This window comes from Salarias fasciatus, assembly GCF_902148845.1.
Source record: "Salarias fasciatus chromosome 23 unlocalized genomic scaffold, fSalaFa1.1 super_scaffold_20, whole genome shotgun sequence".
NCBI classification, from domain to species: Eukaryota; Metazoa; Chordata; class Actinopteri; order Blenniiformes; family Blenniidae; genus Salarias; species Salarias fasciatus.
Window position 1 is genome coordinate 15,147,180 of NW_021941230.1, and position 23,535 is coordinate 15,170,714.

At 49.5% G+C, this 23,535-nt stretch overlaps 2 protein-coding genes across 3 annotated transcripts; both read right to left on the reverse strand.

The window, feature by feature from the left end:
- Positions 1-87: 87 nt before the first annotated feature.
- LOC115383891 (interphotoreceptor matrix proteoglycan 2-like) lies at positions 88-15,854 on the reverse strand. The gene is made up of 22 exons (XM_030086096.1): positions 15,782-15,854; positions 15,444-15,659; positions 15,179-15,345; positions 15,048-15,076; positions 14,094-14,137; positions 10,638-10,880; positions 10,342-10,511; positions 10,105-10,263; positions 9,066-9,124; positions 8,960-8,980; positions 7,289-7,545; positions 7,080-7,141; positions 6,691-6,931; positions 5,981-6,561; positions 4,919-5,752; positions 4,621-4,840; positions 1,940-2,150; positions 1,561-1,749; positions 1,239-1,476; positions 1,016-1,095; positions 830-893; positions 88-402 (listed from the first exon to the last, which is right to left on the reverse strand). Exons 1-21 carry the CDS (start codon positions 15,852-15,854, stop codon positions 860-862), a joined length of 4,128 nt encoding a protein of 1,375 aa, XP_029941956.1. The 3' UTR covers positions 88-402; positions 830-859.
- Positions 15,855-17,071: 1,217 nt separating this feature from the next.
- senp7b (SUMO specific peptidase 7b) lies at positions 17,072-22,954 on the reverse strand. 2 transcript variants are annotated; one of them, XM_030086225.1, is made up of 22 exons: positions 22,717-22,954; positions 21,724-21,832; positions 21,324-21,400; positions 21,079-21,189; positions 20,752-20,819; positions 20,547-20,668; positions 20,242-20,449; positions 20,080-20,159; positions 19,902-20,009; positions 19,698-19,731; positions 19,391-19,621; positions 19,074-19,303; positions 18,912-18,973; positions 18,719-18,835; positions 18,521-18,643; positions 18,336-18,428; positions 18,155-18,231; positions 18,006-18,061; positions 17,754-17,797; positions 17,594-17,662; positions 17,370-17,520; positions 17,072-17,247 (listed from the first exon to the last, which is right to left on the reverse strand). In XM_030086225.1, exons 2-22 carry the CDS (start codon positions 21,829-21,831, stop codon positions 17,119-17,121), a joined length of 2,298 nt encoding a protein of 765 aa, XP_029942085.1. In that variant the 5' UTR covers position 21,832; positions 22,717-22,954; the 3' UTR covers positions 17,072-17,118. The 2 variants fall into 2 exon arrangements, with proteins under 2 accessions (XP_029942085.1, XP_029942083.1); XM_030086223.1 differs by having other exon boundaries at positions 21,079-21,237.
- Between the last annotated feature and the right edge of the window lie 581 nt (positions 22,955-23,535).

The following is a 23,535-nucleotide window of genomic DNA, read 5'->3' on the forward strand; positions in this document are numbered from 1 at the left end:
CTGGAGGTCACAGAGAACTTGTCCGTGTTGTGTAATGTTCCTTTAAACATGAGTCCGAGCTGCAGGGGTCGACGGTGCGACCTCCGATTCCTGAACGTAGCGGATCTCCGCTGAGACGAAGACCAGAGAAATGTAAACATGGAGAAGCGGCCGCCGAGGCGTCTGCGCCTCGTCTCCCCGGAGAGCTGACGGATCGGCGAAGGCACTGACGAGGAGGAGCGCAGGGAGCCGCCGACGGCGGTGAAGCGACGCGAAGTTTGTCCAAACGGAACGTACAGCACAAGAAAGGGGCGGAGTCACAGGCCGGGCCACCGCCCACTGGCCACAGTCCAAAAAAACACGGTGACCTCCGCCGAAGACACGGATCCTCGTCTTCCCTTCAGCCTGTGGCCAGCAACGTCTCTGTGGACAGATGGAGAGAGGGACAACTCAACAGAAAGGTCACTCTAATGACAAGTTTAATGACATGTTCACAATAAAAAATGTTTGAGTTGTAGTTTATTGGTCAGTTTTATTTGGATACTTTACAGCAAGCCTGGAGTTTGAAAGCAGGAAGGTTGGTCATAAACATATTGAGAAGCTTACAATACTTACCGGCAAGTTTTGGGGAAAGTTAACGACAATTTGGTGACAAGAAACAAATGACTCAAACAACAAGCTGTAGACAAATCCACAACCAGCGACTCAAGTCTAAAGCCAAAGGTGTGGGTGAGAATATCAGGGATCAGAAGGTCAGCGGTAAGCGTCAAAGCGTCGGGGTCAGAAGTCAATCCGTCAGGTGTCGGAGATGAGCTGGTGGGGTCAGAGGTCAGAATGTAAGAGCCGCTACCTGGAGGCGGGCGGTCGCCAGCTTTCCCGGTTACGTGGTGGAGCTTCCTCTCCTCTCCAGGAACCTGCTCAGCCGACAGGAGACAGAGGGATTCATCTCATGAACCAACTTCTTTCACTTTATTTGCTTCTCAGGTTTTAACTCTCCTGCCACTCGAAGCGTCTCAGATTCCGTCTAGACACTCACACTTGAGTTTGTCGCACAAAGTCTGCGAAGTGTTGGTCTCTGGCACACAGCTCGATGATCCTCAGCCGCTCCTGGATCTCCTGCAGAGACCACACAACAGCTTTACGTAAGAGGCGGAGCTAAAAATACCGTCTGCACCCTGAGACTGAACCCCCGCAGCCAAGACGCTGTCACAACAGTCTGACGGCGACATGTCTGAGTGCGGGAAGGTGTCTGGTCTCACCTCCTTGGTGAGCGTCGTGTTCCCGTAAATGTTCCTGATTTCCTCGCTGCTCAGCTCTTTCGAGGCGTCGCCGCCGTCCGAGCCGCCGTACTGCGGCGGGGCGGGGTCCCCGAAGCGGCGGTAGTACTGCGGGGCGTCGTCGTCGTAGCGACGGTAGTACTGGGCGGTGACGGGGTCGCTCTCGAACATGGGGTTGAACTTGGTGGCGCGCTCCAGCGTTGGCACGCTGTCGGTACGCCTGCAAGCGAGACACACGCAGAACTCTCAGCATCTATACGAACATTTCAAGAAATGATTCGGATTCCAAAGAGTTGTGGCGTACCGGAGCGGGTCCTCCGTGTCCTCGCCATCGTACTGGTCTCGCAGCGTTCTGGCCAGGAAGAAGATGATTCCTGCCGCCACCGAGAGGAAGCCAGCCACCGAGGCCACGGCGATGCCGACCACCAGCGGCTCGGACACGTACTCCTCGCAGTGCTCGCCTCGGTACCACCAGTTCTCCCCGACGCGACACCTGGAGGGAAAGGTCACTGGTTCAATTCCCAATCAGGACACCAAAAAACAAAACAATCAACTGTCTAAAAAACTCTACGGAAGCAGCTCAAATTGAAGATTTATGGTAGATTTTTGCTGTGAGCTCAGTGATTGGTCAACGTCTACACATATGCAGATGACAGTTAATTGTGTTTTAAAGCCCGTCACACCTGCAGATGGCGCCCTTGCCGGGGATTATGTCACATTTGCCGTCGTTGAGGCAGAAGTCGTGCTGCGCGTCGCAGACGCTCTGGCACGGCAGCCCGTCCACGCTCACGTAGCCGGCGTCGCACACACACTCGGCCTCGCCGGACCAGGCGTTGACCATGCACCTGGAGAAGTCGTTACAGGCCTGGAACTTACAGGGATCGGCCCGGTCACCTGGGGGAAGAGGAGGGAGTTCAGAGGCAGACGCCACGCTGTGTTAACCCCGGCGCTGCCACCCATGTACGAGTGTACAGTGAGGACAGACATCCACAACAAAACAAGACACCTCACCTGTTACCAAGAGCTCCAACATAAAAGACATAAAAGAGCAGAAAATACAGCAGCCGGACTCACAGTCCACATACGGAGTGTCCAGCATAAACCAAATGAGTGCAGACAGTAAAAACGTCCACAGTTAAAACAACAGTTACAGAAAAAGACCAGCATTCGTGCTCAGCAGGCTGCTTCCAGCGAAACCCCTTAAATCTTCACTCCCAACAGTGGAAACATTTCTTCTGATGTCAGGTGATTAAATTTCGGACTTTCGGGATCTTCTGAGGCACTGAAAGTGGCCGTTTCTGGTGGATCATTAAGCGGTTTTCAGTGATTTTGAAAGAAATCCAGATTTTTTTGGTTCATTGATGTACTCGACGAAGATCATTCAAATTCAGCTGGAAGCGTCTTCGGTATTTGAGTCACTGGTTGTCAACATTCTCTCCCATATTTAGAAGTAACAGCAGAGGTCTGAGAGGTGGACTTGGGATTTAAAGTACATAGGTTCAAATCCCACAGCAGACTGTTCTCAATCAGGACTTTAACACAACATTCTCAAGAAAAATTCATCTGTACGATGTCAAACCGTTAACTTATCCACTGGAAATACCCGCAGCTCAGAGACGTTAATCACCTATACGACCGCATCAGTGCATATTTATCAGAGGTCTCCAATATTTTTTTTCCCCTTGCAGTCTCTCGATTTCCTTGAAGAAATAGAATTCTAGATATTCTGGAGACGTGAGCCCTGCTGGGAGTCTCCTGCTGGTCCGGGAGTGGCCGTCGGCTGCTAAACCGCTCAGCGATTGAGTAACAAACCCTGGCTGCATGTTTGGAAAGACCACCTGAGTTCACGGCCTCACTGTGAGGTTGGACTCGTTACTTGTGCAATGGAAAAACAAAAAAGAAAAAAGCGAAGATGAAGGCAGTAAACTGATTAGCGCCTGCACGGCGAGTGGTGACCGCCGTGACTCACTGAGGTAGATTAGGGTTATCGGGCTGTCAGGAGCTCCTCTGATTGGCTCAGACAGATTAAAGAGCTGTAGGTCAGCAGAGACACAGGAAACATGGAAGGCCCCTGCTGAGGATGCCATTTCTGATCATCACGGAGAAAGTGACGGCGAGTTTTCTGGCGAGGTGCGATTTCATTACATCATCTCTGCCTGACAGCGGCTCCTCGTGGGATTCCTCAGGGTTCAGTTACTGAGCAGGGTTTTTTTTTTCTGTTTGTTAAACCACTAAACATCAAAAGGAAACTCAGGTCGCGCTCCGTTAAATCTTTGAGTTTTCAACACTTTTATCAAGGCAGTGAGTTTTTTTAAAGTAGCAATTAAAGAAAATCGGAGAAATTGTGATTTTTATTCTCAAATTTTTCATGTCACGTTAATAAAAAGACTTAAGTTTTGTTGAATATGATATTTGGATGTAATCTTATTCAAACCAACAGATTTGACTGATCGTGATGATGCCTGTTGGCGTTAACATTGAAGCAAAGAGGAAGTGAAGGCACCGGTTTATCTTTAACTCTGTAAATCTCCTCGGAGAGTTTCTCCTCCCTGCAGGTGTGAAGGGTCTGAGTTCAGATAAACAGCAGGTGAGTCACTGCTGTTTACCTGAACCTGCTGTTCCTCACGTTCCTCGCAGACAGATTATCCCCGTATTAGTCCGCAGGGCATCAGAGCCGCTGCTCACACCCAGAGTCCATCCAAGCGGACGACAGAGCGGCTCTGCTCCTTCACAAACACTCCGACTTCTTCCCAAAAGGCGCCAGCTTCACCAAAACCCAAATGGAAGCTAATGGTAACCCTACAAAACAGACTTCTCCAAACATCGCTAAAATTCCCCAGAAACAAAACAGCTGCTCCAAATACAGACAAAAAAAACAAACCATTTCAACAAACACGCAGTTCTTCACCATATTTTTGCAACTTTAAAGATAAACACCAAATTTTTATGGAATGCAAGAAAACACAGTCAACAGACAGTTTCCTCCAAATATTTTCTCCACGTTGCCAAAAAAAATTTCACACAGTTCTCCTAAAATGTCAATGATTTTTCTACAAGTCCCTCAACTTCTCAGAAAAACGCAACAACTTTTCTCCGAAGCAGCACAGAGCTGAAATCGCATCGGGTTCATCTTGCAGGCTTGACCTCAAGATGCCAAAAGATTTCCTATCAGAGACTAAAAGCATCATGAAAACAAGAGAAACTACATGGAACTTCAAATTTAACCCAACGTACAAAAAAGAACTTCAAGTGTTTAAAGCGTTACACTCTCGAACATAATCCATGGAAATGGACCACTTCATGCTCAAGTACGTGTGAACATGAAATATCATCAAAGTGTGGCTTCATGTGATTTGAGTCGTACCTGATTCTACGTCCAGCGAGTACTTGTCTATGGCCAGGTTCATGGTTTGGTATGCGGTGTTGGCAAAGTCCTCCAGGATCAGGTAGATGACATTGGTGACGCCTTTGGAGACCGGCTTGCCGAACCTCATACGACTGTTCACAACGATGCTGCCGTTCCTGAAGTTGAGGATCTCCAGGTTCTGGAAGTTGTTCAGGTTGGACTGCAGGTACGGGACCAGCTGTAAGGCGAAGCAGAGCAGTTTAGAATCCGGACCCGCAGATTTATTCACTTTGGAAAATTCACTCTGCGTTCTCACCAGCTGGAGGAAGCGCTGTTCCAAGGCCTTGTACTCTGGCGAACTCTTGTTGAAGAGGTCCATGGAGAACACCATGTTGGTCACTCTCAGCCTGAAGAAGACGGTCAGGTCTCTGCCAGGATGGGCTGGTAAGGCGAAGGCGTCCAGGTCTGAGCCCTGAGCGCCACTCGAGAAGCCACTGGAGTCACCTTCACTCATGCCACCTCCATACTGGAAGACGTCAAAGCTAACGTCAATGCTAGGCACGTCGGAGAACTCCATGGGCTCGAGCTCGGACTCCGGAGCGCCGTCTGTGACTTTCTCGTGGGAAGAGGTCGGTTTGTGGTGAATGGCTGCTTCTCCTCCTGACGGACTCGTCAGAGTGACGCTCAGGTCTTCATCGGGCTGTGGAGCATCTGGTAACCCCCCTGGAGGACTTTCTGTTTTTACAGCCACCACCTCCGGTGTCGACGGAGTGACGGCTGGGGGCGGCGAGCTGCCTGGCAGCTCAGTGACCTCTTCATGGTTCTGGTGCTCGTGGTGAATCAGGTCCTCGTCCTCCGGCGCTGAATCAGACACTCGAGTGAATGGCGAGTCGCGCTCGGGAGAGAGGCCGATGGCGCCATGGTCCAGACTTGCAGTTGAAGTGGTGACTGGAGCTGCAGTTGTTGTCATGACAACCATAACTTCATCCACAACCAGGTCCCTGTCAAGGATTACCGACGCCGTCGGCAGCGAGGAATCGGTGACACCGATGTGCTGCTCCTCCAAAACCTCGATGGATTCCTGGTGCGGCGTGACCGGCGGCGGCGGCGGCAGCCGAGGCTTCTCTGCGAGAACCTCAGGCTGCAGAGGCTCCTCGGCAGGCGACAGGACAGATTCTTCCACAGTGACTGCCTGGACTTCCACAAACATCGGCAACGCCTCAGTCGAGGTTGTCTGACTTTCCGGTGCCTCCGGTGCAAAAGTAACAAGCTCAAGTTCAGACTCTTCCTCTGCAGCTACACGGATTACTGCTTCGCTCACTACCTCCATCTTTGTCGTCGTTTCTCGATGCCCGTGTGATATCTCGGTTGGTCCCACCAAAACGGCAGCCTCTTTGGTCCAAACATCCCACAGGGGAGGATCCGTGACCGGCGCCCCGGTGCTTTGAGGCTCCGTCAGGGAGAAGTCGTCGTAGATGCCGGACGCCTCCATCGTTTGCACTGAGAGTTCAACAGTTCCTTTGGGTGAGAATACAGGTGGCTTGGTGGTGGTCATGACTGGTACCGTCACTAAAACATGGTCCAGGAATTCCTCGGCGTCTTCGGGAGTGGAAGCTGCTGTCGTCTGGACTTCAGGAGTTTCAGTGAACTGAACTCCAAGTGCAACTAAATCGTCTTTTTCCGTGGTGTGTGGCTCAAAGGCATCCTCGTCCTCCTCCAGGTCCGGCGGTGGGAGCACCTCCAGGCCACTTTCCCCGTCAATGTACGTCCTATCAGATGTGACCGAGACTTCCCACCTCCAGAAATCAGCTCCCTGGTCATCTCCAGAGAAACCCGAACCGGATCCGTCGTCCAGTGACGCCTCAGAGGTTGTCAGAGGTTTTGAACCGTCAGTGTGTCTTCCTGGGAGGGTGTCGTCCCCTGCACCCAGAAGCTCTTCATTTTCAAGGTTTGTTTTACCTGTGGAGAACAAAAACACACTTACTGACGTTAATATAACAGAGAAGAAACAAAGATCTGACTATTTCTGAAAAATATTTTCTAATCTGTCACTCTTAGTAGCACTCGCTCCTATAAAGAGTCATTTACTTCCAGGGATGTTCGCTTCGAGGTCAAAGGTCTTCTCGGGGAGGTCGATGGGCAGCGGAGGAGCCGTGGCCTCATCGAACAGGAAGACGTCGTTCTCGCTGGCCCCCTCGCTCTGCGGGCCTTTCCACTGGTCGAAGGGGTCAAACAGGAAGTCGTCCTTCTTGGGGAAAACCTCGCTGGCCGTGCCGTCTTGCTCATGGCTCGGAGCGTCAGGCGGCTTCTCAGCGGCGAGGACATTATCCTGAAAATACATCAGCGCGTCAGCAGAGAGGGAGAAGGCCTTCTGTAAAAAAAAAATCACTCCAATGTCTACTTTTACTCATTTTCAGTGACTTTATAAAACTTCCTAGTGACTGAACTGCGGCAGTCCGACCTGCCGTTGGACTCACCATGCTGTCGTAGGCGCTGGCCGGTCGACTCGTAGGATTCACTGAAGGCAGCAGGTTCTCAGCTGCCGAAAATGAGGAGAATTCTCATTCAATTTCTTAAACTCAAACACAATTATTATATCACTAAATGTCTTCATTTATCATGACAATGCCTTGGAAAACAAAGGAGTTATGTCACGCTAATCTATTCTGAGTAGAAATCCGCAAACCGTTCTCCAGCTGCAGCGGGTCGCCCTGCCCCGCCTCCAGGCTGCTGTTGGTGAGGAAGTTGTCTTTGTGCAGCGCCTCGGTGATGTAGTTGCGGAAGTCGGTGATCGTGTAGACGACGGTGGGCTGCTCGGCGGCGCCGGGGAAGTTCTTCTCCACACGGTTGTTCTGCAGCGAGATGAAGTCCAGCGTGTCGTTGGCGACGCCGCCGCCGTCCACCTCCAGGGTGATGGTGTAGTGGACCAGGACCACCAGACCCCTGACAGGACCACAAGGCACCAGCACCAGTTCAGAGTCAACGATCTAAACTACTGGCTGTTTTCTGAACATAAGTCAGCACAAAGTAAAATTACATGAACATAAATTCTATTATACATCGAACATCATCTTCATTAAATCCAACAAGTACAGTACATTGTGTTTTATCACACTGAATCATAAAGATAAAGACTTAAATATTAGTCTGTGGATGGGTGTTTTAACAGTAAGTATAGCCTATCACACTGTTGGAAGAAATTACAAGAAAAAACAAATTAATTGAAAAAAATTGGAATGAAAATGAAAGTTTAGAGTTGAACTAAACTCAATTATTGTAGAAATTAAACGAATAAATTAAATAAAGTAGAATATTAAATTAAATTATAGTTTAAGAGTAAATGAAATGGAAATATCAAATCAATATATTCAGAGGGATAAAAAAACTATAATAAAATAATATTGGTTTGCATTCAAGTAAATGAAATGAGAAGAAGAAATGGGATTGAAATATTACCTTGTTCTGATTTTATGAATTCAAATCAATTAAAAAAAATCCAAATTAAAAAGTTGGGAAAAATAAAACAAAATTAAATTCCAAGTATAGATGAAATATGACTATTGAAAAGAAGAACTAAACGATAGTGAATGAAACTAATCAAATTAAATTTGATTAAACTAAATAAATTTGTCGAAGTAACTGAATAATTGAATTACTGGAGCGAAGAAAGTAAAATTACAACAAATGGGAGAGAATTCAACTAAACTTTATGACAAACTTAATGAAAATAATCTACTATGAATAATCAGACAAATAAAATAAATTGTTAAATCAATTTCAAGTGAAAAATTGCCCAACTTGGTTACTTTATCATATCTGAACTGTTTTTCTGAGGAAATACATTCATATTTTTCTTGCAGTGATTTGCTGGGTTTTTGTCAATGGGTCATTAAAGAGTTAAGCGCCCCAGAGGGGTGAGGAGGGCGGCCGGCGGGCTGAGGAGAGGTGGGAGGTTTACTCTGAGTGAGTTGGGGTGAGGTCTGCCTCGGTGGGGGAGTTTGTCTTTACGGTAAATCCTCGGCAGTAATCCGGCGGCGGCGAGCGACTGATCCCACTTAAGAGCTGATGGGTGATTGTTGAGGACATTAAGAGGACGTTAGAGTGGAGCCTCGGGATCACAGACCCACTAACTCTTTAAAGCCAGCAGTGGATCACGGGTGTCGATGCTTCATGCCAAGGCCGAAAATCAAACGGGTTCTCGCTGGTTCCTTCAGACAGCGCCTCCTCTGGTGTGGAGCTCAAAACCAGACATTCAGAGAATCGTTTTTCTCAAGACTGAATTAGTAGTCCCTCTCGTAAACACCATCACAGCGCTTGTTCCTGTCTCACATAAGAAGGTAAAGACGGTCCGACTCACCTCTCCAGGTCCTTCTGAGGCCTGAAAACAAAGACAAAAACACACAAACCTTAAAACCCGCTGAACAAATGTAAACAAAAGAACAAGAAAGAGGAAAAGAGCCGACCTGAACTCGATGATGGAGACACCCTTGAAGCCCGGCAGCCTCTCAAACGCGTCTTCAATCTGAAGGAACCAAAGCGTTCATCAGTGAATGGATAATGAGCGATCTGGTGATGATCTGGAAACTTCTTTTGCTAAAGAAAGTCTTTTTGGAATTCCATAACTTGGACTTTGGTTTTTTTTTAGTTGTGTTTAAGGACTCTGGGCCTTGTGAGATTTTAAAGTTTTCTCCGGGGAAATTGGAGCAATTTGTTCAGATTTGGACATTTCAAAGAGTTGGAGAGAAATGTGTGAAAACGTGGAGTACCTTCTTAAGACCCCCCTTTTTTTTTTTTTTTTTTTTTGAATCTCAACTCACTCTGCGTGCAGGTAGTAAAATATGATATTTGTAAAAACAGCCCGCATCGATGGCAGCTTGCCTCCCTCTTCTCCTGTTTCTACCTCTTGTAGCCCTCATCACGAAAATGGTCCCCGACAGTTCTCGAGAAAACTGGCGGCTTTCCTGGCAGTGTCGCTTTGTTTCCAGGTGAGTCACCGCTCGGACTCCGAATGTCGTTTTCCAACAGAAAGAAAAAGCGAGTGGAAGCCTTTAAAGACCAGCCAAAGACCTGAATCAGCAGTTCTCTGGAAAAAGCAGCAGTGAGGGAGGAGAACCAAGAAGGAAAACAAGATGACGACAGTACCGAGGGCCAAAGTGGTCACCTCAGGCGTCACTGTCGTTTAAAATGTCAGGTCCTGTACACACTCGGACACAACAGGCTCCTGTTCTCTCAACATCTCAGGAATAAAGCGAAGAATCGCGCCCAAAACTCTTTCAGCTAAATTCAGGATTTAACTTCAGAACTCATCGGAACCAATTCAAAGCTTTGTTAATTCAGAAAAACTCTCCAGCTTTAGATGCTGTCAGTCAACGTCTAATGGTTTCTCAAAGGCAGCAGGACCTTGAGGAACACACAGTTAGTGAGTTGATGCTCTCTGAACCTTTAACTGTGTGCTCTGTGTCATTAAGAACCCACCAGGAGTCGCTCCTGAACGGTTCTTACCCTGCGAGTGAACTGCCGGGCCAGCAGCTGGTACTCGAAGCTGCTCGGGTCCCTCAAGGCGTCGTTATAGGTTTCTCCTCGCAGCCGGATGCTCAGCTCCACAACGTGGTCCCTCAGAGGCCTCAGGGGCCGCAGCAGGGTGTCGATCTCATTACCAATCTGAAAGCGAAACAACATCGGTTTGGTTTTTCGAGAGTTTGGATTAAAATGAAATTCAGTGATTTGTCAAGTGCTTACTGAGGTCTCCTGCTCATCCTCCAGCCCAAAGCCATTGTTTCCCAGTAAGTCCTCATCGAGCGGAGGCTCGGTCAGATCGGGGAAGTTACCGTTGTTGTACTCCAGTACGTACTTGGTCGTGGCCTCCACAGAGCTCGTGGTTCCTTGTGACCCATCTTCCACTTCGGTTGCTGGAGTGATCTCATCAAGAGAATCCAGTGGGACTTCCTCTAAAAACTCCTTTGCATCTTCAGCTGAAAAAATGTCCTCCACTAATTCTGGACCGGCTTCCGGAGCTGCAGGGACGCTTGCCTCACTTGGGGCAGCGGGTTCCTCGGTGGAACGCTCTTTAGCCGACTCTGGGATGACCTCCTCAGGGGTCGCAGGTTCCAGAGTCTTCTCCTCAGCTTCAGGAACCGATTCTGGTCCAGCCACCTCAGTGGTGCCATCACCTTCTGTGGGCTCTGGAGGAATCTCCATCTCTGTGGGATGGCCCACAATTACTTCTGGTTCAGGTGTTCCTTCCAGTTCTGTCTCTGGTAAAAGTCCCTCAATGTCTTCTGGAACCACGACCACCACAGGAGTGGTCACTTCGCTTTCCAGTGAGGTTTCTGGTGGTCCAACCTCCGTGACTACTTCTGCTTCTGGTTCAAAGAAATCCCCTCCTTCCTCTCCTGACACGTTGACCCCAGGATCCTCTTGGGTTTCCTCCTCAGAGGCTATGGTGTGATCTATGTGATCTACTTGGGGCTTCACAGTGACTTCTTCTTGGACAGGTATCTCTATCAAATCCGTTTCTTCTGCAGATTTGGATTCTTCGTGGGTTCCAGCTGCAGGTTTCACTTCCGGTGAAGGTTGTCTTGTGGATAAAGTTTCTTGTATGTTGACTTCAATAAGTTCTCCGTGTTCTGTGTCAGTTTCTGATTCGACTTCTGCAGGTTCTTTAAAAATTTCTTCTCCAAGCTCGATTTCAGGGACATTTTCTTCTCCAGGTTCTGGTTCTTCAAGACTTTCTTCTACAGTTTCTGCGTCTTCTGGAATTCTTAATTCAGGCTCATGTTCATGTAAAGTTTCATCTACAGGTGCCGGTACAGGTTCTTCTTCAGGCTCTGATTCTTGCAGAACTTTTTCTTCAGTTTCCGGTTCATGTAGCGTTTCTTCTACAGGTTCTGGTTCCAGTACAATTCCTTCTTCAGGCTCTGGTTCTTGTGGAATTTTTCCTCCAGGTTCTGGTTCATCTGGAGTTTCTTGTCCAGGTTTTAGTTCTTCTATTGTTTCTTCTTCTGGTTCTGATTCTGGTTCTTCTTGTTCTGCAGGTTTTCCTGACACATCTCCTGTGTCCTGGACATCTCTGATTGGTTCTTCAGTTTCACTTGGTTCCTCCTCTGGAACTTCTGCAGCGTCTTCTTCAATAATCAGTGTTTCTGTTCCAACCTCTGATAGTTTGTCTTCAACAGTCCCTTCTTCGTGGACTTCTTCTTCCACTTTCGTGTCTTCTGTATTACTTTCAGTCACAACTGGCTCTTTTACATGAATGTCAGGTGTTACCTCTTCAGCAGTGTCGGGTAAAACCTCCACCTCCCCTTCATGCTCCTCTGGGGACTGTCCTCTTTCTCCTTCAGTTTCTGGAGGCGTGGTCGCCTCCATACCGGTCTCGTCCAGTGCTGCTTCACCCTTTCCCTCCTCTTCACTGGGCTCTTCGACATCTGTCAGGACGGATGCCTGCCAGGGAAGCTCATTCTCTAAGTCTGAAGCGGATTCTTGCTCTGGAGTCACATTTACAAAGATCTCCAGCTCTTCTTCATCATCTGCAACCAGAAGCACGGTTGGAATGGCCTCTGTGATGGCTTCGGGTTGCTGGGTGACTTCGGCAGGAGCCTCTGAAGGACCTTCAGGTGATGGTCTTCCAGCCTCGTCTGTTGGCGTTACATCTGAATCAATGTGCAAAGAATCATCGGGAGGTTTTTCCACTTCCTCATCGGTGACATCCGGCACGTCCACCATCACAACTTCTGGAGGAGCCAAGGAAGACGAGCCAGTCCTCGTTTCCTCCACTGTGATGGATTCTGAGGCGAAACTGGAGGTCGGCTTTGGAAGGACCACATCCGTGGCCTCTGTCGGGACTTGGTGAGCTACAACCTCAGACGGCGGCTCCTCGCCTTCTGGACTAACTTCCTGGACCACTGTTGAATCTGGTAACTCTATTTCTTTGAGGGTCGTCGAGTCTTCCTCATCAGATGTAAGATCTGGACGAGTCTCATCAAGGACTTCGGTTGTTAATGGAGTCAGACCCTCAGAAACTGGTCCAACATCTGAAGACTCGTCATCGGTGAAAACTCCAGCCAGACTGTCCGGGGCCTCCTGAACATCTTCACCGTGAATCCCACTGGACGGTATCTCAGTGGTTTGCTGAGGTGAACCTTCAATCACAGGGAGTAGGGGAGTCCCAGACGTGACCCTGAAGGCTGGATCGAGGTCATCTTCATCGGTTCCCTGGTGGGTTTCCTCCACTGTGACAGAACACAAAGACATCAGACATGTTCAGCAATTTGCTTCAGGATTGGTGAGTCCTGTTGTAACTTTCTGGCCTGAATCAGGAGCTGCTTTCAAAACCATGAAATAAGGATTGATGGTAATGAAATTAATAAAAAAGAGCAAACTGCTGTAAAGTAATTACAAAATACAGAAAGTCATAAACTTTCAGAACAATATGATATATGCCAAAATGTTCACATTCTGAATGTTTGATTTGTACATTAGTGTCAGAGAGTTTCCTTTGTCATGTGACCATATGCTGTATGTACAAGTATATTAACATGAGACGAGGTGCAAATGAAGGAAACTGCACATTCTGGCAGCCACACCAGGAGATAACGATAAAAAGTGGCGAGGAGGTCTGCGGATGTAGCCGAACAGTTGTCCTGCTCGGTGACGCCTCCGTAGACCAAACTGCTGCCGGGAAATAGGCTTACTGATCTATTCTGAGAGGCTCCACCTTCTCCCTGTACCCATCGGGGGGGTAGGAGGCGACGGGCAAACAGAGCCGCGGTTCAGGGCCCACCAGATCCACCAGGGTTCAAGGAGGGATTTCAGAGGGTCGAGTTTATCAGAGCAGAACCGGTGACTCGCGTGTGGTCTCCAACGGCTCAGCGGCAGACAGCATGAGGATTACTCTCAGCTGCGGTCATTAGGAGACGTTCAAAGAAACCTCTCAGCTTAGATGTCAGGACCCACATTTCAGGACAAAGGTCGGTCTGAGGTCCAAGGTCTGGTTGAGGTCTTACAACCAATATCTGAGGTCTTCCTGAGGTTCAAGGTCTTTCTCAGAACTGTCTGAGGTCGGACAACTGTTTGAAGTCATGTTTAAGACGTGAGGACCAAAGTCTGAGGACCGTCTGAGTTCAGAGTTAAGACCGAGGACCGAGGACTTAGGACTATATTGGATGACCAAAGACAAGAGACTGATCTAAAACCAACGATGGAGGACATGAAGCTGTGGACTGATGACAGAAGACTTAAGACTAAGGACTGAAGACAAGACTGAGAACTTAAGAATGAGGACTGCCACCTTAAGCCTGAGGATGGAGAACTTGAGTTGAAGGACGGAGAGCTTAAGGCAAATTAAGATTATGAGTTTCACTCAGACTTTACGTCCGGTCTTTGGGCGATTGTGACTCGATGTGACGAGATGAACAATGTGAATAAAACCCCCAAAGAGCTGACACTTTTACATATTTATTCTTAGATGATTTAAGTTTTAGATGAGTTTTTACCTGCTGATGTCTCAGTCAGAGACGGCCATGTCGTCGTCTCAGAGCTGCACAACAGAAACAAAACAAGAACATCACAGATGCTTGTCTTGAGTTCAACAAACTGAGAAAAACAATTCACAAAATGTCCTGCATTTCTTTCTTTTTAAAACTGACTGATAACAAAGTAAACAAAGATTAATTCAATCAGGGAATCAAACTGAGACTGAGCGGACCGGCCAGCTGACACGTTAACTTACTCTCTATTTAAGTCATGAACTCATTTGGTCCCTCAGTAGAGGGATAAAGGAAACAGAATAAAACTAAACGAATCACTCAGCCAACGAGAAAACCAAATAAAGCAAACTCACCAATTAACTAACTAAACTAATTCATTAATTGATAACTCAAACGGACTAATTAGCATTCAGCGAATAACTCAGTGATTAACTGGAATTAAGCAAATTTACTCAACAATCAGAATCACTGAAACCAAGATCAATTAAATCCTGATCACCAAAAACAAAAACCCAGACAAAGGAAAACCGAAAACAAAAATGAACAAAACCACCAACACTACAACCAGGACCGGGTAAACCAGGACCACCTGAGCCGTCTGAGTCTCCCTACAGACACGGTGCGATCACGTTTGTGCGATTGTTTGATTGTTGGTGTGTTTGTGTGTCTGCAGTCTGGCTCAGAAGGGGGAGGGGCTTCAGGTGTTCACAGGCCTACCTGCACGACGAAAGAGGAGGAGGAGGAGGAGGAGGAGAGGCGGAGGAGACGGGACCACTGCAGCAGGTGATGAAACACAGCACATCGAGTCAAAACACACACACACACACACACACACACACATCTGCTGCAGCAACAACAACACAAAAAACAACAACAACAACAGAAGAAGAAAGTGTCCCTGGAGTGTGTGTGTGTGTGTTTACCCACAGACACACAGAAATTCAGACACAGTACACTCACCTGTTGTCTGCAGTCGTCATGGCAACCCTCTGAAACACAAAGAGACGCTTTGTTGGTCACATGAGATGTTTTTTGTCTGTTTTATTGCGTTGTTTTTTGCCACGCTTGAGGCTCGTTTCTCGTGGACTCACGGCGCGGACGAGGTCTCGATGCTCGTCGGAGCGGCTGAAGAATTCGCCGATGTCGCTGATGCTGACCGAATCGTCCAGACAGCGACTCACCCACACCTGGTACTCGTCTCGCTCCGGGAGGCGGTCCCAGAAGATCTTGAACGCTTCCCACACTGTCTCCTGACACACTGATACACGCACGAACACACACACACACCGTGAGGTCTACACCTGCGTTCAGGGCGTCGGCGACGCCTGGGCCGAGGCGAGTCCCGGGGTCACCGACCTCTCAGGTGGAAGTATCTCAGGTGGTTGGAGACGACCTGTTCGTACGTCTCCTGGCTGCACATCTTCACGCCGCTGGGAAACAGGACGTTCCTCCGGCGCCGCGTGGCCGGGGCCGCCGGGCGCCGCGCGTCCCACAGAGCTCCCGAGTCCAACATGGCCGGCGTGTCGGCCTCGCCACGCTGCTGGAACCCCATCGCCCGCTCACTGCTGGCACCTGCGGGGAACAAGGCTCGCTGAAGCACTTCCTCCTGCCTCCTCGCACCCTGGCATGACCCTCTCAGAGGTCGCAAACCTCAGGTTGGACCACACATGCATGGCGGTATGGAAGTGCCTGACCTGTGTCGGGGGACACGCATCCGCCCAGCAGCAGCAGCAGCAGCAGCAGCAGCGTCCTCGTCCTGGCAGGCATGTCTCGAGCGCGTCCTCCGGACTGTCCCTCGCCGTCAGCTCAGCTCATCAGCGGCGTCCGTCTCGTCCATTCAGCAGCGGCGAGTGAGCAGCCGGCAGGCAGCATCTTGGCGGCGGCGCGGCGGGGCAGCGGGCAGGTGAGCAGATGGGACTTTGCTGCTGCTGCCGAGGATTTTTTTCCCTCTTTAATCCGATTTGTTAAGCTGCTGGAGTGGATGAGTGTCAGAGCCACCAACGGGTCACTGTTGCTTAAAGGAAATCAAACAAAAACAGGCTGATTACCACAGGCAGGGGCGAGCGGCGGCACGCTGCACCACCGTGCCCGAAGAACCTTCAAGCCCGGTTCGAGTTCCACGAAGTGCCAAAGGAGCCACAAACATATGAGAGACGGCAAAAAGTCAATCCCAGCCTGGACCAGCAAAGGCCACAGGTCAGACCAGGACCAGGACCAGGACCAGAACCAGAGGACAGCCAGACCAACACCAGAGCAGGGTCAGACCAGAACACACACAGAACCCAACCTCACCCCAACGCCCGACACCCCACACCTTCCAGCCTTTAATTGGATAAAGGGGATTAATAAAGAATGAGAGAAAACAAACTCAGTGATCAACAAACCAAAAACTGGGATCAGGCGGTCTGTGGACCTGCCGAGACCACTTCAGGTCCCGGTTCTGCTCCCGTTCTTACTTCAGACTATGAATCACTTACTGATCCATTTTCCAGCCCCGGGATTATGTTCATGAACATCATTGAGTCTTAAATCTGTCTAATCTCAGCAAAGATTATCCAGCATCACCACAGGAGGGCAGAGCAGGACCAAACACTCCCAAAACACACTTAAACCTGCACAGAGCAGCGTTTTAAGAATAAAGAAAGACCCAAAACATGGCAGAACCTGGACAGAACCAGGGTCACAACTGGGTACATTCAAAGTACAACCTGTTAAAATAAAGGGTCGAACACAGAGAGCCTCCAGGTATTGATTTCCATCAAAACTGAAAACAACACAGAATTGACTTCAATTGAATTTTTATCAACAACAACAAAAAAAAAATTGTGTGGTTTGAGTTCCTGCTGTAACCCCACCCCGCCCCGCTTCCTGTCTGATCCATTTAAAGCTGATTGGACCACAACGGGGGGCGCAAAGTCCTCCATGTTTTACACACACATACCCGCACACACACGCACACCAGAATAAGAGTCAGGAGTCGGAGGTAAAATAAATAATTCCATTTATTGTATAAAGCTATGTACAGGGGGCGTCACTTCCTGTCCGCCTCCTCCTTCAGTCTCAGGATCAGACTGCGGATCTCCTCACGCTTCTGCCGCACGCACTGCCGCGGAAACCAGCCGTCCAGTCGCAGCGGGAGGTCAAAGTGCACCACGGGGTTCTGAGGCGCCGATCAGAAAGCAAAGTACTCCAGTATGTTTGCTCAGTCCTGATTTGTTTGTTTTTTTATTACTCACATTTAGCGTGGCTCCAGTTTGTGTGTGTGTGTGTGTGTGTGTGTACCTGCAGGAAGCTGTGTGTGTACTGCAGCAGGTAGACGCCGCAGTCGCTGCTGTTGTCCTGCAGGGGAACTCTGCAGCTGCAGCTTCTCATGGTCTCCTCGGTGAACAGTCTGGGCGTGCGGCGGCGGACGTCCCACTCCACCTGCAGGTAGCTGAGGACCCGCCCCCGCGTTACCGCGGCGACGCCACACCGATAGGAAAACTGCAAAGAGGAGCAAAACTCACTCTCTGATGAGTTTGCAGACGGTCCGGTGATACGACAGCTTCAGGGAGTCCATGACCAGGATGCACGGCCTGAAACCACAACAAACAAACAAACTTTAAATCAACAAGAGGAAAGAAAAGCTGCAGCCTGAAATCATCACTGTTCGGTTTTGCAGCAGACCTCTTCAACACCGTGTCTCTGGCGCATCCCTGCATCGTGCACTCCTGAAAACACACAAACACAGCGTCCGGTTATCTGAAACGGTCGCCATGGTGACAAAACTTCCGTAACAATTGATCATAGAACCCTACGACGACAGCGAATGAAGAAAACATTCCCTCTTGTTCCTTTACTGTTCGAGTGTGATTAGCTTTCAAGAACACGTTCTTTGTGTTTATGAGATTATTATAAGATCTTCAGCGTTTTATTTACCGGAAGCTGCTGCTGCTGCTGCTGCACTCTGCTCTCTGAACCTCCATTAGACTGTCCTGAAACAAACAGCAGACACGTGAGATTCAGTCAGCAAACACACACACACACACACACACACACACACACACACACACACACACACAACTCACTGGACGGTCGCTCAAAGTCTTCATATCGAGACTCCTGCAGACCCGGAAAACAGACCACCACCAGGAACCAGTGAGCTCTGACAGAACAACAACAACAACAACAACAACAACAACAAGTTACCATAGCAACCACAATAAAGCCCTCTCTTCTTCATAGGAAGGAGGTGAAAGAGAGACTCACGCCTGGTTGACGGGGACAAACAGGAAGTCTTTGGCAAAAATGTCCACGTGTCTCGTCCACGTCTTGACGCGCTGATGTCTCATTCGACGGTCGCTGCAGCGACAAAAAAAATGAAGAGACGAAAAAGAGTGAGACCCCCGGAGGCCGTCTGAGGAACTGCGGCTACTACGCTGCACTGCTCTTACGGGACGGAGGGGGCGTCGTCCTCGCCGGGCCCTCGCCCTCTGCTCAGCTGCTTGTAGAGGAAGGAGCTGAAGACGTGACTCCGCTCAGCCACCGCGCCGCCCGCGCCCTCCAGCAGGAGGTACCTGAACACACGCCCCCTGCTGGTCACAGAGTCGCACTGCCACCCCCAGGGTTTAATCTGTGGTCATGTGACCCACTTGAGGTAGAAATCGATGATGACATCGTTGAGGAACTCGCCGTGGTTCAGACAAACCAGGTCCTCCCGGGTCACGGTGATCCGGCCTTTGCACGGGGCCTTGGGGTACTGGATCAGCCTGCAGGGCAGAACGAGGCCGCGTTGATGGCCAGGGTCAGAGGTCGGCAGAGTGAGCAGAGTGGCTGGTTTGATACCTGGTCGGAAGCGTCTGCAGAGCCGAGCGAGTCTTCTGGCCGCCGCTCGTCTCTTCTGACGTCTGTTGGACAGATTTAGTTTAAAAAACTGGTTTAAAAAAAGAAAAAAAAAAAAGGCCCACTCGTCCCCCTGAAGTGGCTCTGTCCAGTGGACGGACTCACCGAGTGTCCCAGGAGTCTGAGGAGGTGCTGGTCCAGAGGAGACAGACTGCTGTGGAGCAGCAGGAGGCCGCCGGCCCAGTCCAGAGGGGAGTCCGGACCCCCGCAGGAGGAGGAGGACGAGGAGCGGCCCCTCTGGTACTCCCTCATGTCCAGGATGGAGGCCAGAAGAGCCGCCTGCAGCTCCTGCAGCTGCTCCTTCAGCACCAGCAGCAGGAAGCAGCAGGGAGGACCTGCAGGACATGAGCGGAGCGCCGGTTCAGCTTCAGTGGCTCTGCTGCCACCCGCTGGACAGACGGGGCACTGCGCCGGGCTCACACCTGCTGCCGTTTCCCTGATGCCGGCTGCGCCGTCGCTCCACGCAGTGACCAGCTCTCTCTGCAGCACGTTGGCCTGGGCGCTCGTCACCCACAGGAACAGCAGCGAGGGGGCGGGGCCTTTCCAGGCCGCCAGCAGAGGCCGGTCCCTGACCACGCCCCCGTCCCAGACGCCGTAGCCCCGGAGCTGAGACGCCACCACAGTGACCTCCACCTCCTCCGCCTCCTCCGACCCTGCAGTACAACCGTGGAGCGTCACACGAAACAGGAGGAGGAGGAGGATGGCGTGGTCGCCGCTGTCGCCGCTTACCTTTCAGAGGAATTGTGATGCCGCTCTCGCTGATCTGAACAGGAAGAGATAAAAAGTCTATTAAATGTGGCCTTTCTTATGGAAATAAAGTCAACAACACGTCAACTTCTGAAAAAACTTCACCTGTAGCCAGAATATTAAAAAAAAAAACATTCTTTACAAGGTGTATCGTAGAATTTTAACAGTTTAAGAGATTTTACGGACCGTCACGGTTCCGTTGGCGCTGGCGTCCATCGGGCCGATGTGAAGCGACAGGAAGTCGAGCTGCAGGAAGGTCGGCGCCGCTGCCGGAAAACTCGACGACTTCAGAGCCTGATGTCAAATAACAGTGATTTAACGTGAGGGACCGCCCCCCGGTGGCCACAGTGTGAACTGCTCCTACCTTGGACGAGCGCTGTGCGCCGCTCGGCCGGCCGCTCGGCGTCGTCGTGTCTTTGTCCTCGTCTTCACTGGAAAGAACAACTACAGAAAAGTTAAAGCAAAGTTTTTTTTAACCGCCCCGGGACTCCTGGAGCGGCGCTGCGGCGGAGACGCCGGGACTCACTCGGCTCGCTGGGCCTGCGTTTGTGCTTGGGGGCGCCGGAATGGCTCCTCCTGTCCCTCTTCTCTCTAAACTCCTGCCAGCGGGCTCGCTGTCGCTCCCTCACGTCCTCCAGCAGCAGGCTGCTGCCGCCGCCGCCGGTCGTCATGGAGACGGAGGAGGAGGAGGAGGGTCGTGGCGGAGACCGGAAGTCGTCCTCAGACGAGCTGTTCTGTGGAAGAACAGAAAAAAAAAAAAAAGTAACTCCACCAATACGGTGCACAGACATGTGATTTCAGAGTGAAAGGAGGACGACCTTTGACCCTCACCTCATCCAAGGCAGCGCCCCACTTCTTTTGGTCATCTTTTGAAGAACTCCCAGTATGCTTTGCTCCTCTCAACGCAGCCAGTGAGTCGACGGCGTCAACAGAGAGGACTCTGTCCATCGGGGCTTCAGCAAACAAAAACAAACAGACGCTCAACAAACAAACAAACAAACTAAAATGTTCGTGAGGTTCTGAAAAAACTGCTCACCTCCTGAGGGTGCAGATTTCTCCCTCTCCGGAGACAGCAGTCGGTCTGACGCTCTCTTTGGGCGCCACCTGCAGGCCACACTCATTATCTTTCTTATAATTCACATCTGCCTTCAGGTTTATGTGACTTTAAAATTAACTGAGGCCTAAACTACTGAAGATATCAATTCAAAATGTGGTAGGACATTCTCAGAAAACCAACAACTACAAAATGTCAAATCCTTGAAGTAAAAGTAACCTGAAGTACGGTTCAAACAATCACCAATATATATATTCTTTTAGCAAAATAATGAGAAATATTGATCCAAAAGCAGAAATCTGAACATACCCGTTTGAGAATGATGACTCAGACCGTCCTCTCTGCTGTGATGGGCCACTTGGGCCTTGAGGTGCTCTGTGATTGGCTGCAGTACCTCTGCCACCGCCTGTTCCGTTGAATCTGAAGAGCGACTTCATGAAGTCAGGGAGGGGCGGCTGGCGCGGCGCCCTGAAGCCACACGAAGCCAATCACATGTGGTCTGTGTGGTCTGTGGGGGTGCTGTGACTAACACCCCCAGGGCGCCCTGTACTCACCTCTGTGTGTCTGAAGAGGAACCCTCGGCTTTCCCAGCATGCATCCTGACACCTCGACCAGATTGGTCCTCATAACCCTGAAAACCAGAAAGCTAATGTTTGTTATTGAGGCATCATACGTTCGAGTCATTCTACCTTTAAAGAGTCACCAACGATCATTCATCTATCAGAACAATCACTAAAACCTTAGGACCTCAAACACATCAGCTTTGTCTGAAGGTAAAGTTCAGTCTACATAACAGGGACCAAAACAGGGTCTGAAAGCAGGAGAAAAGATTAAATGATCTTCACAAGGAGACAATTTCATGTTCCAGGCAGGAGGGAAACAGGAATATTCCCTGAACTGAGGTCCCAAACTGTATTACCCCTATAAATGAGGTGCCTGGAAAGGTAACGCCACCTGAGGATGAGAGTAGGGGCTGTGGAGGCGGGACAGCGGCGACTGCACGTGCATGCGGGAGGAATCTGCGGTGTCTTTCTTCCGGGGAATCTTAAAAGGAGCGGCCATCCTGCAAAGACACACAGCATCAGGAGATGTGCTCAGAAACCATCCACGCTGCTCCTGTGAGAGACAGCAGTAGTGACTGATTAATAAGCAGCAGATGTATCGCATGATACTTCACTGCCACAGGGTCTGCGCCAATAAACTATCTTTACATGGAGTTCGGGGGATATTACATCTATGTTCAATTTTAAAAAATGCGCAAGTATTAACCTGTCCTAAGCTATTGCATGATAATCTGCATTGGAAAAACGCGCAGCGCAATCGGTAGATCGCGCAAATCGCCCAAAAGCCCTTTGCAGAAGCACCAGACTCCGTCCAGAAAGCATCAATTTTAACACGTTAATCTCTCTAGCCGCTGCGGCTAATCATATCTGCTTCCTTAACGGTGGAGGCGTCTTTTTACGTTTTATAGAGATGAACACACACACGAACACAAGGCCAGTGTAAATTGAACCCAGAACTGTGAACATTTTGCTTATTTACATTGTGAAACATGTCACAGAAACATGCTAACGAGTAGCGCCACTGCACGAAAAACGAGACACTGCTTCGGTTAAATGGGGAAAATTCTGAATTATTTTTTTAGCGGAATTTGTCCAACTGTCCAACTGGCTCGCTTCAAGTATGAATCTGTTCGTTAGCGTATGTGTACGTTTCATTTCAGGGTGACGAACTTTAAAAGCTGCATTTTCCTCTGGGAGTTCCTGGTGGGGGCGGAGCTGCGATTTTAGCTGAACTTTCTTCCCTCTCTAAGCTCTTACGGAGCCGGCAGAGCTGAATTCTTCCCGCTCGATGTCAGTCTGGTTATTTAGCGTATTTTCGTGTCCTCTGGTCATCACATAAACACTGAAATGAAACTAACTCCGCAGCGGCGGCTCTGTCACCGACCTGCAGTCTGACGCTGGAGCGCGGCTAAGCGGCTAACCCTCCAATCACAAGGACGCCCGCTGTGCTCCTCGGCGGCAGCCTCGTCACCGTCAAATGACGCCGAACTGTCGGACGACACATGGGGCAAAGTTATCCATGTAGTCCGTCCCGGAGAAACACGAAGCGCAGATGGAAAGACATGATAACCGCAGTTGCGCAGCGAAGCTACGCTAACACACAACAGCAGCGTCAAGCGGCAACGCAGCCCTGCGTCATGACGTCACAGGGCGGACGGCGGAAAAGCGTTTATTTATTTATTGCTTTTTTGTTTATTCTTTCTTGTTTTTGTTTAAAAATCTGAAAAATTTAGCACACGTTTCTAGTCAACATATGGTTAATAATAATAATAAAAAATTGAAATACACGGACATAGGAAATTACTTTACAAATGTTTCACAGTTTAAAAATGACACCTCATAATGAATGAGTGACTCATCATGATGATAGAATCATTCAAATAAAGTTTGCTGAGGCAAAGAAACGCTGAAAACATGCAGGACTCTTCCCGTTTTACTGTTTCTACGGACCTGCCTGTGCTGTTCATTGTGTCCACCAGATGGCAGGAAAACCTCATGTTTGCTCTGACCAGAGAGCTGCGTTTACCTGAGACCCTCCGAGGCCACCTGTACGGAGTCCAGCTGCACCCCGCCTCCACCACACCTGTTGTTAGTTCTTAATTCTACTTGAATTGAGAAATGTTTCAATATTTACATCATTATTCATTATTTGTTCCTAAAGTGTATCAAACAGTGTGAGTTGATTTGGTGTCACTGACTCTTT

What these genes read in the sequence shown, in the direction of transcription:
- LOC115383891 (XM_030086096.1), bottom strand. Translation starts at nt 15,854, where the DNA reads ATGCCTGCCAGGACGAGGACGCTGCTGCTGCTGCTGCTGCTGCTGCTG. An exon ending in CCCGCTGCAGCTGGAGAACG is followed by an intron (nt 7,142 to 7,288) that starts GTTTGCGGATTT and finishes CATTTTCGGCAG; the next exon opens with CTGAGAACCTGCTGCCTTCA. An exon ending in CGAAGCGAACATCCCTGGAA is followed by an intron (nt 6,562 to 6,690) that starts GTAAATGACTCT and finishes TGTTCTCCACAG; the next exon opens with GTAAAACAAACCTTGAAAAT.
- senp7b (XM_030086223.1), bottom strand. Translation starts at nt 21,831, where the DNA reads ATGGCCGCTCCTTTTAAGATTCCCCGGAAGAAAGACACCGCAGATTCC. An exon ending in ACGCAGGCCCAGCGAGCCGA is followed by an intron (nt 20,160 to 20,241) that starts GTGAGTCCCGGC and finishes ACTTTTCTGTAG; the next exon opens with TTGTTCTTTCCAGTGAAGAC. An exon ending in ACACACACAGCTTCCTGCAG is followed by an intron (nt 17,248 to 17,369) that starts GTACACACACAC and finishes TCGGCGCCTCAG; the next exon opens with AACCCCGTGGTGCACTTTGA.